Genomic DNA, 18319 nt, shown 5'->3' on the forward strand with positions numbered 1-18319 from the left:
CAAATTTTAAAATTCGTCATTTCCTTTTACCTAAGCACATTGCGGCCAAAATCCTACCAGTACTCCAAAGCACCATCCACAAACTTTCATTGCATTTGGATGCAATTGTCTTTTGAAGACACAAGGCAAGAGATGTGGAGAAGCATTTCCCTGGGGCCTGAATAGCATTAGTCCCAAGAGTGGATGTTTAGGGTTACCAGTCATGCTGTATTGGTGCCAAGCACTGGATCCTAAGTGACAGAGATGCCCTGGGCTTCATCAGTAAATGCACATGTCTGTGACATGCAAGGTACTCTAGAGCACAAGGTCAAGGTAGGGGCTCTTCTTGCTTGGATCTAAGAGGATTCATATGGGACTGTGTTGGGATGGGACAATGCAATGTTGTTTTCCTATATAACTATGCTTGTTTATCTTATTTTTTCCTTCCAATCAAAGGCTGCCTATATTTATCCTTTATTTTTTTACTAGAGATGGGGTCTTGCTATGTTGCCCAGGCTGGCCTCAAACTCCTAAGGCTCAAGCAATTTTCCTGCCATGGCTTCCCAAAGTGCTGGGATTACAGGTGTGAACCACCATGCCCGGCCTATAGCTATGTTAGTATACAGAAAAACTATAGCAATATAATCTTTATGACATACAATGAATGAGGTATGTGCTCAGTTCTGTTTTGGGAGAATAAAAAATGACTGCTAGTCTCTATCCATACTTCAGAAATGCCGAATTAAACAAAGTTAAAGAGATTTCCTTACCTCAGGTCTTCTCAGAGCCTTTACTACACTAATGTGAACTGCAGCCTGCCAAGAAGGAGACATAGCGGTATTTTTCAAAATTATTTGAGCACCAAAATCAATTTTGCTGTAAGTCCATTTTTCAGGAATTTTTAATAATATCTCACAGAACACATTTTTAATGATCCTGAACTACCCTAGGCCACATTCAGGAAGAAAAAGTCTACAGGTAAACAGAAACTGTGAAGGCGGGGCTGGAGGGGTCATAGAATCTGCTGTTGGCAACAGGCCCCCAAAATTGGCCATAAACTGGCCCCAAAACTGGCCATAAACAAAATCTCTGCAGCACTGTGTGACATGTTTGTGATGGTCATGATGCCCACGCTGAAGGTTGTGGGTTTACTGGAATGAGGGCAAGTAACACCTGGCCCACCCAGGGTGGAAAACCTATTAAGGCGTTCCTAAGCCACAAACAATAGCATGAGTGATCTGTGCCTTAAGGACATGTTCCTGCTGCAGATAACTAGCCAGAGACCATCCCTTTGTTTTGACCCATCCCTTTGTTTCCCATAAGGAATACTTTTAGTTAATCTATAGAAACAATGCTTATCACTGACTTGCTGTCAATAAATATGTGGGCCAAACTCTGTTTGGGGCTGTCAGCTCTGAAGGCTGAGTCCCCTGATTTACCACTCCACACTCTATATTTCTGTGTGTGTCTTTAATTCCTCTAGCACCGCTGGGTTGGGGTCTCCACGACCGAGCTGGTGTCAGCAAGTGGCGCCCAACGTGGGGCTTGAACCCTGGTTGAAGGGTCTCTGGAGTGACGGTTGGAGAACATGGAACTAAGCTGGAGGACACCCAAGTACTCTTAAGCAATTCCCGTAGTGAGTAAGAAGGGGAACTCAGAAGCATCAGGGTAACAATGGGACAAGTGTGGGCTCTGGTTTGTTCCACCTTGGAACCTTTTCACACTAATGATGAGAAGGAAGGAAAGTATAACAAAGTAACAGAAGAGATGACAGAGCAGGTTTGTTTGCCAGCTAAAGCTAAAGCAGCAAAAGAGGAAGAGGGTTGTCCCTACCCTTCTGCACCCCCTCATTATTTTGAAGAACTAGTGACCTGACCCTCCAGATCTTTCTTTTCCAGAGGACACTGGGCGAAAAGTAGTTGCCCCAGTGACTGTTCTAGCAGCGCCTTGAGCAACCACTCTCAATTCTATTCAGGCAGGAATTCAGCAAGCTAGACGAGAGGATGATATAGAAGCATGGCAGTTCCCTGTTAGGATACACCCCCAAGATCAACAGGGAAATATTATAGCTCACTCCCTCACCCCTGTACAATGTCTGTCCCCCACCACAGCCAGTAGTGCTGCAGTAGATTTATGCTGCACAAAAGCTGTGAGCCTTATGCCTGGGGAACCCCCACAAAAAGTTACAACAGGGGTCTGTGGATGCTTGCCAGCAGGGATGATAGGATTACTTCTAGGTAGATCTAGTTTAAATTTAAAAGGAGTGCAAGTACATACAGGAGTTATTGATTCAGATTACAATGTGGAAATTGAAATTGTTATATTTACTTCTCTTCCCTGGAAAGCAGAGCCAGGAAAGCATACAGCACAACTCCTGATTGTGCTGTATGTGGAAATGGGGAAAAGTGAAATTAAACGAACAGGAGGATTTGGAAGCACAAATAAACAAGGCAAAGCAGCTTATTGGGTGAATCAAATTATTGATAAACATCCTACCTGTGAAATAACTATTCAGGGAAAGAAATTTAAAGGTTTGGTAGATACAGGAGCAAACATTTCTGTCATTTCTCTACAACACTGGCCATCCACGTGGCCAATTCAACCTGCTCAATTTAACATAGTTGGAGTTGGTAAAGCCCCTGAAGTATATCAAGGTAGTTGTATTTTGCATTGTGAAGGCCCGATGGACAACCTGGGACTATTCAACCAATTATAACTCCTGTACCTATACATTTATGGGAAAAAGACTTGTTAAAACAATGGGGAGCACAAGTTCTAATTCCAGAGCAATTGTATAGCCCTCAAAGTCAACATATGATGCATGAAATGGGGTATGTCCCTGGTATGGGACTAGGAAAAATTGGCAAGGTTTGAAAGAACTGCTTCAAGCGGAAAGACAAAGTTCCCGCCAAAGATTAGGATATCATTTTTGATGGCAGCCATTGTTAAGCCTCCAGAACCTATACCTTTAAAATGGTTAACAGATAAGCCAATTTGGACAGAACAATGGCTGCTAAGTAAAGAGAAACTGGAGGCTTTAGAGGACTTAGTTACTGAACAATTAGAAAAAGGATACATAGCTCCAACATTTTCCCCTTGGAATTCTCCAGTTTTTATAATTAAGAAAAAATCAGGTAAATGGAGACTGTTAACTAACTTAAGAGCCATTAATTCAGTTATACAATCTATGAGGACATTGCAGCCAGGACTGCCTTCTCCTGCTATGATTCCAAAAAATTGGCCTTTAAGTCATAGATTTAAAATACTGTTTCTTTACTATCCCCTTAGCTGAGCAGGACTGTGAATGGTTTGCATTTATAATTCCTGCAGTAAACAACCTGCAGCCTGCTAAGCATTTCCATTGGAAAGTGTTGCCACAGGGCATGTTAAACAGTCCAACAATTTGCCAGACTTATGTAGGGCAAGCAATTGAACTTACTCGTAAAAAAATTTTCAGTGTTACATTATTCATTATATGGATGATATACTTTGTGCTGCCCCCACTCGAGATATATTACTCCAATGTTATGCTCACTTGCAAAATTTGATTTCTCATACTGGTTTAATTATAGCTCCTGACAAAATTCAGACTGCTACTCCTTACTCCTACTTGGGGACCTTAGTAAATGACACTACCATTGTGCCACAGAAAGTAACCATACATAGGGATCAACTGAAAGCATTAAATTACTTTCAAAAATTACTAGGGGACATTAATTGGATATGACGCTCTAGGCATTCCTACCTATGCCATGAGTAATCTATTTTCTAATCTTAGAGGAGATGCTAGTCTCACTAGCCCTTGGCTATTAACAAAAGAAGCTGAAGCAGAACTGCAGCTAATCAAAAAGCAAGTCCATAAAGCTTAAATAAATAGAATAGATCCAGAAAAGATTCTAGATTTTCTAATTTTTTCAAGTCAGCATTCACCTACTGGTGTTATTGTTCAAGAGCAAGATCTTGTAGAGTGGCCTTTTCTTCCACATACTAATTCATGAACTCTAACTCCTTATTTGGATCAAATCGCTACTATGATAGGAAATGGGAGAACTCAGATTGTTAAATCACATGGATATGATCCTGGAAAAATTATTGTCCCTCTCATGAAGGCACAAATACAGCAAGCTTTTATAAATAGTCTTACTTGGCAAACCCATGTAGCTGACTTTGTGAGTATTCTTGATAATCATTTTCCCAAAACAAAATTGTTTCAATTTTTGAAATTAACTAATTGGATTCTCCCTAAAATAACTAAATTCAAACCACTTGAAGGTGCTGAAAATGTCTTCACAGATGGGTCTAGTAATGGTAAAGCTTCTTATTCTGGCTTGAAAAGTAAGGGCTTCAGACTCCCTATACTTCAGCTCAAAAAGTGGAGCTGGTAGCTGTAATTGAGGTATTGACTGCTTTTAATATGCCTATTAATGTGATTTCTGATTCCTCATACATGGTTCATTCCACACAACTGAAAATGCTCAACTATGATTCCACACAGATGAGCAACTGATGACTTTATTTACCCAATTGCAAACAGCAGTCAGGAGTAGAATGTATCCTTTTTACATCACTCACATAAGGGCTCATGCATCTCTTCCAGGACGTTTAACTGAAGGGAATCAAATGGCTGATTGCCTAGTTGCTAATGCAATATCTAATGCTAGACACTTTCACAATTTAACCCATATTAATGCCTCTAGTCTCAAACGCAGATACAGCACTACCTGGAAAGAAGCTAAAGCTATTATCCAGTGATGCCCAACTTGCCAAATAGTGGATTCCTCATCTTTTACAGGAGGAGTTAATAATCCTTGAGGATTGGAACCTAATTATCTTTGGCAAATGGATGTCACACATGTTCCCTTGTTTGGGAGACTAGCTATGTACATGTATGTGTGGGCACCTTTTCTCACATTGTGTGGGCTACATGCCAATCAGGAGAGTCTTCTGCCTGTGTTAAACGTCACCTTTTGCAGTGTTTTGCAGTGATGGGCATTCCAGCTTCTATTAAAACAGATAATGTCCCAGGCTATACTAGCCAAGCTCTAGCTACATTTTTCTCTATATGGAATATTAAACACATTACTGGCATCCCATATAATTCTCAAGGACATGCTATAGTAGAAAGAAAGAATCTCTCCCTGAAACAGCAGTTGCAAAAGCAAAAGGGGAAAACAGGGACTATGGGACACCCCATATGCAACTGATTCTAGCATTATTGACATTAAATTTTTTGAGCCTGCCTAAAGGCCAGCAGCTGAACAGCATATACAGAAACCAGCTGCAAAGACAGAAGCAGAACAACTGGTCTGGTGGAGAGATCCAATAACAAAAATTTGGGAAATACGTAAAATAATAACTTGAGGTAGAGGTTGTGCTTGTGTTTCTTCAGGACTGAATCAACAGCCAATTTGGGTGCTGTCAAGACACCTGAAACCTTATCATGAGCCAGATGCTGAGGAAGAGATTCCAGGAGGATCCCGAGGAGACCCTGGTTGCAGCCATGTCAAGACTGACGCTGAGGAGGACCCCAACTATCACAAGCAACAGCTGTCGAACACAGCCACCTACCTGGGGACAGATCAAGAAGCTGTCACAGATGGCGGAAGAAAACCTGAGGAAAGTGGGACAACCAGTCACAATGAGTAATTTAATGATAGCTATGATAGCAGTGATCACCATTGCTATGAGTGTTCCTGCAACAAGGAACAACAGAGAACAATTATACTTATTGGGCATATTTATCAATCTTGGCTGGCAATAATGCCTGGATGTAATCACTGTATGACACAGTTACACATGCTTTCTGATCTCAGTATTTACCATAATAAATCTGCTCCTATAATTGAAGCATACCGCCCTCAAAAATCTATTTGTAAACAGAATTGGACCTGGCTAGAAATAATGAACTAACTTGTTTGGGAAGATTGCATAGCAGAACAGGCAGAAGTGCTGCACAACAATTCCTATGGAATCATTATTGATTAGTCCCCTAAGGGGATGTTTAGCTGAATTGCACCTCTCAGTCTGCATGCCACGGCCACACTACATTCAGCTGGTCTAAACAAAACATCAGATGCTAGAAAGGGTAAGAAATACGTCAAGAGTTCCTATTATCTGGAAACATGGCAGTATAGTGGCACCTGAATCTCAAATGATAAGGCCACTGTAGGAGCTAAACATAAGGATTTGTGGAAACTATTAATGACTCTTAATAAGATCAAAATTTAGGAAAAAATAAAAAAGCATCTAGAAGGACACTCTACAAACTTGTCTTTGGATATTGCAAAATTAAAAGAACAAATATTTAAAGCATCCTGGGCACACCTGACCTTAATGCCAGGAACTGGAGTGCTTGAAGGAGCTGCAGACAGATTAGCAGCTATTAACCCATAAAATAGATAAAGACACTTGGTAGCTCTGTGATTTCAGTGATGATTGTGCTCTTAATCTGTGTTGTTTGTCTTTGTATAGTCTGCAGATACGGATCCCAACTCCTGAGAGTAGCTCACCATGACAAAGCTGCCTTTGCTTTTATTGCTTCGGAAAACAAAAAAGCGGGACATGTTGGGAACAGGCCCCCAAGCTGGGCCATAAACTGGCCCAAAAACTGGCCATAAACAAAATCTCTGCAGTACTGTGACATGTTCATGATGGCCATGATGCCCACGCTGAAGGTTGTGGGTTTACCAGAATAAGGGCAAGGAACACCTGGCTCACCCAGGGCTGAAAACAACTTAAAGCATTCCTAAGCCACAAACAATAGCATGAGCTATCTGTGCCTTAAGGACATGTTCCTGCTGCAGATAACTAGCCAGAGCCCATCCCTTTGTTTTGACCCATCCCTTTGTTTCCCATAAGGAGTACTTTTAGTTAATCTATAATCTATAGAAACAATGTTTATCACTGGCTTGCTGTCAATAAATATGTGGGTCAAACTCTGTTTGGGGCTCTCAACTCTGAAGGCTGTGAGTCCCCTGATTTCCCACTCCACCCTCTATATTTCTGTGTGTGTGTCTTTAATTCCTCCAGCACCGCTGGGTTAGGGTCTCCACGATTGAGCTGGTCTCAGCAATCTGCCCACCCCCAGGCAACAGAAAGAGGCTTATCCAACAACAGAGTGATGGAACCACTCTGTAAATGTCATGAGTTTTGAGTGATCAGCAACTGGCCTCAGGTCCCTGGAGCTTGGTGGCCTGTCACCACACTCACACTGTCTGTTTGCCATCACACCTTGGACACCTTGGCATGGGCTCTGAGTTCAATCCCTGGCATTCTGGAACAGGTCTGGAGCAAGTCTGATGCCAGGGCAGCCTTTGTTCTGGTAGACAGTGGGATGGCCCCAGGACCCTCCTGCCCTCTCTGATGCCTGAATGTCTGCTTTCAGGCTCCTAACAAGTTCACTCCACGGAGACTTCCTCTGCTGCCTGGGACCTGATGATGCCTTCCCTTCTCTGATCCTCTGACCCTGGCTGCCTGATTCTGTGATTAGACTGAACTGAACCAGGCTGCAAACCTCCTCAAGGCAAGGACCCTAGATTGTTCACATTTTTGAGTCTACAAGATAGAACCCAATACAAATGTAGGGACGACAGTGATGCTGGAGCCAATGCTTCTGACTGTGACAGAATCTCCACCAAACAACTATCAAGGACCAGGCAGCTGTTCTTTTGACTGAGGACACCAACAAATGTAGTCTTCTGTGTGAGATCAGATGAGATGATATGAGATACTGTCCATGTAAATGATTCATAAAAAGCAGGGCATTGTACAAATCATTGCTATTAATACAGTCTCCACTGCCCTGGTCAGTGACTGGTTCATTTCTAACGACCCTTCACCTTTGATTGGTACTTCAGTAACTGAGCCATTTCCCTTTGCCCTACTCACCAGCTGGTTTGCTACAATGTTCACCTATCAGGAGTCCAGTTTTTGGTGGCCTGCTATAGATACCATAACCAGCCAGTCTAGTGTTTCTCCTATGCCCTCACACCTTTATGTGGCACATTGGAGATGGTTCTTGAAGTAGTGGAGAGCCAGCTTGAACTGGACCTGGGCGAGGGTGTTGGACCGGTATGTATTGTAGGTCTTCTCTAGGGCAGCCAGCTCTGAGTCCACCACTGGAGACCGAGACTGGTGACCTATAATCACTTCTGGGCATGACCCCACGAGTAGGGTCCCCAGCCCATCAATGAAGAATTCTGCAAAGAGAGGGAGAGCAGAAGGAAGTGGGAGCTGTGGTCAGAAAAATGGGTACTATTCCAGGTCTGAGGGGGGAGAGTCCCAGGGAGAGGACACAGTTCATACACTGGAGAGTGTGAACTGTGAAGCCCCACGTGAAGCCACACCCTTAACTCTAGGAGCCTGTCCCTGCTGATGAGCTGGAAGGAAATAAATAAGCTCATTTCTCAGGCAGAGATATGGGCACAGAGGCAGAGAGGCACAGATTGGCTTTCAAACTGGACAGAACTGTGGACTCCAGGGCTGATGGAGTAAGAGGGAAAGAGAGAGCAGTTAACAGGACAGGATTTCTGGAAAAATAGAATATGAAGCAGCATGGGAAAGGAGGAAGAAGACAGAGCTGTAAGGAAAGGAAGGGAAAGGAAAAGAAGGGCAGCCTACAGGATACACAGAAGTCAAAGAGACGTGAGGAGGGAGGTCAGAGAGATCAAGAGCTCCCTAGTCTGGGGAGAAAGGGGAAAAGGACATACTGCTGCTGGGCAGGCGACCACCATCAGCCAGCTGGGTACAGCCCTTGGAAAGAACAAACTTTTGTAGCTAATTCCCAGCCCAGCTCCCTTCCTCATTCTTTCAGCCTTCCCACCTGAGTGAGCCACTCGTTGCAGGCGGGGATCAAAGCCAACTCTTTGGAGTCGCTCCGTATGGGCCAGGAAGAAGTTGACCACGCCACTGGTCACCACACAGTTGGGGAAGCCATCCAGGGGTTGGAAAAATCCCGTCCTCTTGTGAAGGCAGGCCCCGTTCTCACTCTGTTCCAGCAACAACTTAAACTGGAACACATTTCCCAGCACACTGCCGCCTACCTAACCAGCAGGCAGAGAAACCCATGTTAGAGAGTGCAGATCAATATTCATCCTGCCTCTTCCAGGAAGCCTTGCTGGACTGCACCTTGGTTATAACAAGAATTGTTATTTCTCTATCTATCCTTCAAACTATCCCTCAGGGACTGCCTTTTTGCTGTTGTGGCCACGGCTTTCACTAGACTACTGTTGGGTCCCTGGGCTCTTTTATTTCCTGCGTACCCCAGAAAATCTCCTTGGCATGAGTAGCTCTTACCCAAGACCAAAGAAGGTTATCTTTCCAGAAGAAGGTAACTCACTCCCTTCCACTGGGAGACGAGTACTGCAGTATGGGTAAGAGGCAGCCCGTGTGCACTGGTCCATTTGCGGAATTTCCACTTGTTAGATGTCTTGCAGGGAGCTGTTTGTCTCGAGGTGTCTTCCTACTATTTTCTGCTCCTGGCTTACCTCTCTGAACTGCCTATCCATGAACTCACAGAAGAGATGTGTATTTTCATGTTTGAGCCTGAGCACAACAGATGAGCAAGTACATCTATCTCTGAAAGAATCATAATCTTCTAAGGGGGACATGGTAAAGTCTGCTCATTGTCCCCATCACCTGTTCTTTCCTTCTTCCTTTTAGTAAATGACCCTTCTGAGTTTTATGACATAGTCAACTAGTCAGCTAAAGACTGCATTTCCGGGAGCTAAACAATGGGTACACATGGGCATACAGAGTGGAATAACAGACACCGGGGAATACAAAAGGTAGGAGGTTAAGAGTGGTCGAGGGTTAGGCCGGGCATGGTGGCTCACGCCAGTAATCCCAGCACTTTGGGAGGCTGAGGTGGGTGGATCTCCTGAGGTCAGGAGTTCGAGAGCAGCCTGGCCAATATGGTGAGACCCTGTCTCTACTAAAAATACAAATATCAGCTGGGCACGGTGGCATGTGCCTATGGTTCCAGCTACTCGGGAGGCTGAGGTAGGAGAATCACTTGAACCCAGGAGATAGAGGCTGCAGTGAGCCGAGATCGTGCCACTGCACTCCAGCCTGGGTGACAGAGCAAGACTCTGTCTCAAAAAAAAAAAAGAGAAGACTGGGTGAGGGTTGAAAAATTACCTGTTGGGTACAATGTTCGCTATGCGGGTAAAGGGTACACTAAAAGCCCAGACTTCAGCACTACGAAAGACATGTGTATAAGCTATCTGCACCTGGGCCCCCCAATCTATAAAAAAAAAACAAAAGCCCATTTGTTATTTAAGGAAAAAAAGACTGCATTTCCCGACCTCCCTTGCAGCAAGGTTTCACTGTGTGACCAAGTTCTGGCTGAAGGGATATGATTTAGAACTGATGCAAGAAATGTTTACATCACATCCTTAAAAGAAACCTGCTCTCCCTTCACTTCCTCTTCCCATCTTCCTCCTGACCATGCAGCCGGGAACCAAAGGATCGAGGAGCAACAAGAAAAGGAAGCTGATCCAGGATGATCCTGAAGCCAGCTCAGCTGCCAGTGTGCTTGTTACATGAGCTGGAACATCTTCTTTCTTAAGTTATTGTGCTCTGGTCTCTGTACGAGTTGCCAAGAGATGTCTCTGCTGATCTAGGTGTTTTGCAGATTGTCCACTTGCAGTAGAGTTAACTGTGGTCACGACACCACTTACCTTCTCATCCATGCCCCTTTTTCTTTTCTACGGTGAATTTGCTTTTGATGTTTTTATTCTTTTCTTTTCTTTTTTTGAGACAGGTATCACTCTGTCGTCCAGGCTGGAGCGCAGTGACACAATCTCAGCTCACTGCATCCTTGACCTCCTGGGCTCAGGTGATCCTCCCACCTCAGCTCCTGAGTAGCTTGAACTACAGATGCACACCACCACCCCTGGCTAATTTTTTTTATTTCTTTGTACGGATGAGGTTTTGCCATGTTGCCCAAGCTGGTCTTGAACTCCTGGGCTCAAGTGATCACCCTGCTTCAGCCTCCCAAAGGGCTGGGACTACAGGTGTGAGACACCACGCCTAGGCTGTTTTTATTATTTTCTTCTTATTCTTTTTAAAAATGTCATTAGTGCCATGTGTGCTTTTAAAGCTTTGTACCATTTATACTGTTTTTAATGTTGTGTGACAGAACCAGAGGGCTGCTGTCTTTAATCTCATACTAGTCAATGGAGGAAGTTAGAAATTCTGCATAAACACACCAATAAAGGAAAACAATTGCAAATTAGGGAGGGGTTGTAATTTACTCAAAGAGAAGTCAGTGTGGAGGCCTGAGCTGGTGCAGCACTCTCCACCTGGGTTGCACTGGCCTATTCACCTCCTGTGCCAGCCCCTCTCCCTCCCCTCCCTCCCCCTCCTCTTCTCATATATTTCTTCCCGCTCTCATCTCCCTCCTTCTCCATCTCTACAGATTGCGGCTGGGTAAAACTGGCAACTGTCCCTTACCACGTCCAGTTCCGTTTTCTCCAGGACATCCACCAGCACCTCAATCTTGGTCTTCTCGTTGAAGAGAAAATCATCGTCCACCCAGAGAACGTATTTGGTGGTCACCTGAGATATGGCCAGGTTCCTACCAGCAAACCAACCCTATAGATGAAATGAGGTTGAAGGAGTGGTTGCCCATATTACATATTAGAATCACCTGGGGGCGCTTTCTAAATTTCCAACGGCCAGGCTGCATGCACTGCAGACAAATTCCTTTAGAACCGGTGCGAGCGAATCCAATGTAAAGCCAAGGCTGAGAACCACAGGGTTGAAGGAAGTCCATGTCTCAGAGAAAGTCTGGAAGGGACAGTGACTATGTGGATCAAAGACTGAGACAAAAAAAGGCTAGAAAGTCACTCTTTGGCTCTATGGCCTATATGAATTGGCTGAAGTCCCTTTTCACATGACAGTTTCTATGGCTCTCCTTTTGTCTCCTGTAAGATGTCAAGTTTGAGGGACGTCTGGTATGTATAATATTCACTTCCTCCTTTGTCCTTGGAGGAAGGAAGGGGGAGAGAGAGGGAGGAAAAAAATGAGAGAGGGAGAGAGTAGCAAGGAGAGAGAGAGGTGCGGGTAGAGAGAGGGAGGGTGTGAAGAAGAGAGGGAGAGGGAGAGAGAAAGAGAGAGTGGGGAGGAAGAGAGAGAGGTGGGGGGGAGAGAGGGAGGGTGGGAAGAAGAAAGGGAAAGAGAAAGAGAGAGCAGGGAGGCAGAGAGAGAGGCAGGGGAAGAGAGGGAGGGTGGGAATAAGAGGGAGAGAGAAAGAGCGGGGAGGCAGAGAGGGAGGCAGGGGGAGAGAGGGAGGGTTGGAAGAAGAGAGGGAGAGAGAAAGAGAGAGTGGGGAGAAAGAGAGGAAGGGGAGAGCGGGAGGGTGGGAAGAAGAGAGGGAGAAGGAGAGAGAAAGAGAGTGGGGAGGGAGAGTCAAGGAGAAAGAGGGAGAGAGAGAAAGAGGAGAGAGAGGCCAAGACCCTAGCTTTGGTAGAATCATGGAGATGAGAGATTTCTCTACATGTCAGGAATCTTTGGGATGTCAGAGACCTCAAGTCACTGTAAGGACCCCAGTCAATTTCCACATCAGAAATGAGGAAAGATGGGAGCAGGGTACGGTGGCTCATGCCTGTAATTCCAGCACTTTGGGAAGCCTAGGTGGAAGGAACACTTGAGCCCAGGAGTTCGAGACCAATCTGGCCAACACAGTGAGACCCCATCTCTACAAAAAATTTTAAAAATTAGCCTGGCATCATGGTGCATGCCTGTAGTCCCAGCTACTAGGGAGGCAGAGGTGAGAAAATCACTTGAGACTTTACGGTTGAGGCTGCCATGATCACCATGATTGCACCACTGCACTCCAGCCTAGGTGACAGAGCAAGACTCCATCTCAAAAAAATGAAAAATAAAAAAATAGAAATGAGAGACTGGGCGTGGTGGCTCACATCTGTAATCCCAGTACTTTGGGAAACCAAGACAGGCGGGTCACCTAAGGTCAGGAGTTTGAGACCAGCCTGCCCAACATGGTGAAACCCCATCTCTACTAAAAATACAAAAAAAAAGCCGGGTGTGGTGGTGCACGCTCGTGGTCCCACCTACTCGGGAGGCCGAGGCAGGAGAATCACTTGAATTCAGGAGGTGGAGGTTGCAGTGAGCTGAGATCATGCTACTGCACTGCAGCCTGAGCGACAGAGCAAGACTCCATCTCAAAAAAAAAAAAAAAGGGAAAGAAAAAAAAAAATGAGGAAAGGTGGAATAACCACCTCATGAATGCGGAAAAGTGAGGCTGACCAATTTCTCTCTGAATCAGCAAGGGGACTCAGAGGACAGCCCTCACCCACTCCTACTCCTGGACCCTGCTTTCTTGGGAAGACCCTTGAGGAAGCGGCCCCATCCAGGGTGGAACCTGACCCTGGGGCCCTCTTGTCCTGGAATGCAGGTGCCCCCCAATCTGAGAGGGACATACCTTCCCAAAGGGCATAGTGTAATACTCCACGTGGTTGTCTTTAATTTCCAGGGGCTTCTTGCTGTCGTCAGCCACTATCACGGTCAAGTCTGGGTAATACTCTCGAATACTCTGGAGCATGATCATGAGCTTGTGGGGGCGGAGGAAAGTCTTGGTGGCAATGGTAACCAGGTTTCTGAGCTTCCTCTCTGGGCAGAAAACAGTGGGTGTCAGAGCTCTGTCCTGTAGGAAGCTTCACTGTCTTTTCCTGCTTTGATCCAATGGCTTATTTCTACCATAACCTGTCAGTGTCTGTGGGTCTCATGCCTCTTGTACCCAGGAGGTGCTTAATAAGAGTTTGTTAGTTGCATTAGAAAATAAAGACATTTACAACATACCCAATTTGTTGCATTTCCTGGTTCTGTTGGCTCCACTATGTCATTTCCCAACTGTCTGTCTGAATGCTTTATTTTACACCTCCTGCCTGTTAGCACTTCGCTTGTGATCTGCTATTTATTTATTTATTTATTCTATTATTATTTTTTTTTTGAGATGGAGTTTTGCTTCTGTTGCCCAGGCTGGAATGCAATGGTGCAATCTCGGCTCACTGCAACCTCCGCCTCCCAGGTTCAAGTGATTCTTCTGCCTCAGCCTCCCAAGTAGCTGGGATTATAGGCATGTGCCAGCACACCTGGCTAATTTTGTATTTTTAGTAGAGATGGGGTTTCACTATGTTGGCCAGGATGGTCTCAACTCCTAGTCTCCTGGTCTCAAACTTCTGACCTCAGGTGATCTGCCTGCCTCGGCCTCCTAAAGTGCTGGGATTACATGCTCCTGGTCTTCGTCTTAGTATTAGGAGTTGAAATGCACAGAATCATGGAGATCAGATTCTGTGCCATCTAAGGGTTCAATATGGAGGGTCATGGAGCCCAGGAAGAGGAGAAAACATCTACAAATCTTGAGACTTGCTTCTACCATCATCTGCAACTCCTAGAGAAAAGCTTACCTGATCTCTATCCTCAGGAAGACATGGTTAGAAATACGTTTACTTGGAGATTGCAAGGCCTGGACCGAATTGTCTATCTTAAGGCATGTGACGTACAAGAGACTGGAGAGCGGACAGCTTTCCTACGGAAAAGACCCCATGACGTCACAACTGGAGCTGCAGGTGTGTTTGGGATTCAGCCACTAAACGGAGAACTGGCATCGGACTGTGAAGTTCCCGTGTCTGCATGGCATGGGGCCAGCTGGAGTTAATGCATGCTGGAAGCCACAACCCTACCTGTTAGTGGGTGAGTACACAGAGCCACTTTCCTAGAATGACAAAAATCAGAAGTCATTTGGACAGCAGTTGTTCCAGAACCCTCCCCCTGTGCCACCCTCTTGCCCCTTTTTTTTAGACAGGTTCTGGCTCTGTCACCCAGACTGGAGTGCAGTGGCGTGATCTCAGCTCACTGCAAACTCCGCCTCCTAGGTTCAAGCGATTCTCCTGCTTCAGCCTCCCAAGTAGCAGGGAATACAGACATGTACCACCATGCCCGATTTTGGATTTTTTGGATTTTTAGTAGAGATGGGTTTTCACCATGTTGGCCAGGCTGATCCTGAACTCCTGACCTTAAGTGATCTGCTCACCTTGGCCTCCCAAAATGCTGGGATTACTGGTGTGAACCACTGTGCCCAGCCCATTCTGTTTTTTGTCATTGCAAACAGTGCTGCAATAAATAACCTCAAACAAATGTCGTTTCACACATATATTAATATCTGTAGGATAATTTATAGAAATGGAATTGCCGGCCTAAAGGATATTTAAACATTTAAACACATTTAAAATGTTGATAGGTATTGCCAAATTGCCTCCAGAGAGGTGCCAATTTGCATTCCTAACTGCAATTGATATGCTGTTTTTCTAGCCCTGTCCAAAACCTTTTTGATGTGAAAGTAGTTTTCTTTTTTTTTTTTTTTTTTTGAGACAGAGTCTTGCTCTGCCGCTGGGGCTGGAGTGCAGTGGCCGGATCTCAGCTCACTGCAAGCTCTGCCTCCCGGGTTTACGCCATTCTCCTGCCTCAGCCTCCCGAGTAGCTGGGACTACAGGTGCCCGCCACCTCGCCCGGCTAGTTTTTTGTATTTTTAGTAGAGACGGGGTTTCACTGTGTTAGCCAGGATGGTCTCGATCTCCTGACCTCGTGATCCGCCCGTCTCAGCCTCCCAAAGTGCTGGGATTACAGGCTTGAGCCACCGCGCCCGGCCTGAAAGTAGTTTTCATATGCACTTTTCTCAGTGTGAGAGTGAGCATATATTTTACCGGCTAAAAGTGTTGCTGAATTTAATTTTTTCTGAACTGCGCATTTTTCCATTATTGGGTGTTATTTTCTTATTGATTCATAGATGCTTTTTTTTTTTTTTCTTGAGACAGAGTCTTACTCTGTCCCCCAAGCTGGAGTGCAGTGGCGTGATCTCAGCTCACTGCAATCTCCGCCTCCCGGGTTCACGCTATTCTCCTGCTTCAGTCTCCCGAGTAGCTGGGACTACAGGCACCTGCCAACACGCCTGGCTAATTTTTTGTATTTTTAGTAGACATGGGATTTCACCGTGTTAGCCAGGTGGTCTCGATCTCCTGACCTCATGATCTGCCAGTCTCGGCCTCCAAAAGTGTTGGGATTACAGGCGTGAGCCACTGCGCCCGGCCCATAGATGCCCTTAAGTAAAATTAGACCTTTGTCTTTAACGTGAATTAAAGATTTTTTCCCAATTTGTCATTTGTTATATGACTTTACTTATTAAAATTTGCTAATTTTAATATATAAAATTTTATATATTTTATATTTTTATTTTTTTCTTTATGGTCTCTGAGTTTTGTGTCATGCCTTATACCCTAAGATTGCTTTTTAAACTACAATTTTTTTTTTTTTTTGAGACAGAGTCTTGCCCTGTCGCCCAGGCTGGAATGCAATGGCAGGATCTCGGCTCCCTGCAACCTTTGCCTCCAGGGTTCAAATGATTCTTCTGCATCAGCCCCCCAATAGCTGGGATTACAGGTGCACGCCACCACACCTGGCTGACTTTTAAACTACAAGTTTTTTTTCTAGTACTTTAAAACGTATTTAGATATCTGACCAATTGGAATTTATCTTGGTATGAACTGTGGCATAGATTCAAGTTTTACTTCTAATTTAAAAGTTATTTTTCAATTGTTAATTTTTTTTTGAGACAGGGTCTTGCTCCGTTGCACAGGCTGGAGTATAGTGGTGATCGTGGCTCACTGCAGCTTCAACTTCCCAGGCTCAAGCCACCCTCCCATCTCTGCCTCCTGAGTAGCTGAGATTAGAGGTGTGAGCTGGATTACAGGTGCCATCACACTTGGATTCAGCTTTTTATCTTTCTTATAGCTACACCATTATCTCACATAATTTTTTGAAAAGCCCATTTTTAATTTGTTCATTTGCCCTCCTTTAATTTGACAAGCTGTCTCTCTCTCTCTCTTTTTTTTTTGAGACAGAGTCTTGCTCTATTGCCTAGGCTGGAGTGAAGTGGCGTAATCTCAGCTCACTGAAACCTCCACCTCCTAGGTTCAAGAGATTCTCCTGCCTCAGCCTCCCGAGTAGCTGGGATTACAGGCGCACGCCGCCACGTGCGGCTAATTTGTGTATTTTTAGTAGAGGTGGGGTTTCACCATATGCTAGGCTGGTCTTGAAAGACCAGGTGATCCGCCCACCTAGGCCTTCCAAAGTGTTGAGATTACAGACGTGAGCCACCGCGCCCAGCCAGACAAGTTGTCTTTATCACACAGTGAAATTCCAACATGTACTGGGTTTATATCTGGATTTCCAATTTGATTCAGTACCACTCTTTTTATTATTATTACTTACTAAAATGTTATAATTCATTGGCTTTTCTTTCCCAAAACTAGCACACAACCACAAAATAAGTTAAATATCATTGAGCAATTTTAGGGGACTGTGTCCTAGAAGTTTTTTCCTCCCAACAAAGCTTGTCAGGGAGCATATCAGAGCTGTCGTTTTGATCAATTATCCTCCGTCTCAGAGGTGATCCCTTCTGAATTTCACCAATAGCTTCACAGGGTGCCACCATGGAGCCCCAAGGACAAGGGCCTTACCTGGTCCAGGGTCGTATAGCTTGGGTATGACAGGATGGCGGATGGTCACTGGAAACTTGGCCACTGAGGACCGGGACTCCAGACTCACTGGAGGGAGAAATAAGGTCATGGCACAGGCAGTATCATGTCTGGATCAAACTCCATGCCACCCCGGGAAGCCACCATGACAGGCGAGTGCAGGTTTGGTGGGGAGAGTCCTGGCTGGGATGAGATTAAGGACCCTATAGAGTATCTGGCATTCAGGCTTCCGCCTTGCTGTGTCCCTGGGGCAACGTGCTCAATGACTCCTAAGTTCACATTCCTTCCCCTGTGAGGATGTGGTAGGGTGGAGTGGGCTTGAAACCAGAGGGTCTGGGCTAAGTTTGACTTTACCATTTCCTATCTGACTTTTTTCTCTGTCTGCAAAACCAGGATAACAATACCCACCCTATTTTGCCTCACAGGGTAATCTTGTGAAGAGGAATGTTTGAAAATCTGAAGGTGGGGAGAATTAACTCTTTAGCTAGTGACCATGAATATCATCTGTAACCCTGTTACATTTTTTTCCGCTGGTGTCCTGGGAATGCATCCTGTGTATCTGGTCAAAAGAGAAAAGGGTGCTTTTAACTCATCCAGAAAGAAACCCAGGCTGCCCTGAGAGTGGCAGGGATTGTTCTCCCTAGAACTTCTTGGTGGGAGGGAAGGAGGGGAGAGACAAAGTCACTGCCCTTGGAACGGGGAGTTCTCCCAGTTCTTTCCTATTAGTGCCCAAGACAAGATGCTGAGGCACAGGCTGGCTCCCTCCTCTACTGCAGTGGAAATCT

The 18319-nt window shown here is 45.1% G+C and overlaps 1 protein-coding gene across 3 annotated transcripts in view; it reads right to left on the reverse strand.

Annotated features, from left to right (window-relative positions):
- Positions 1-850: 850 nt before the first annotated feature.
- LOC105472338 (beta-1,4-N-acetyl-galactosaminyltransferase 2 (SID blood group)) overlaps positions 851-18319 on the reverse strand; it is a 43811-nt gene continuing 26342 nt past the window's right edge. For 2 of the 3 annotated variants that reach the window (XM_071082986.1, XM_071082988.1), the window contains exons 7-11: positions 17517-17603; positions 13424-13611; positions 11434-11574; positions 8801-9020; positions 851-8177 (exon numbers count right to left, since the gene is read on the reverse strand). In XM_071082986.1, the coding sequence (XP_070939087.1) occupies positions 7972-8177; positions 8801-9020; positions 11434-11574; positions 13424-13611; positions 17517-17603 (842 nt within the window). In that variant the 3' untranslated portion in view covers positions 851-7971. The remainder of the gene's footprint in view (positions 8178-8800; positions 9021-11433; positions 11575-13423; positions 13612-17516; positions 17604-18319) is intronic. The other variant, XM_071082987.1, reaches the window with a different exon arrangement.

Source organism: Macaca nemestrina, chromosome 17, assembly GCF_043159975.1.
Source record: "Macaca nemestrina isolate mMacNem1 chromosome 17, mMacNem.hap1, whole genome shotgun sequence".
Classification (NCBI taxonomy): Eukaryota; Metazoa; Chordata; class Mammalia; order Primates; family Cercopithecidae; genus Macaca; species Macaca nemestrina.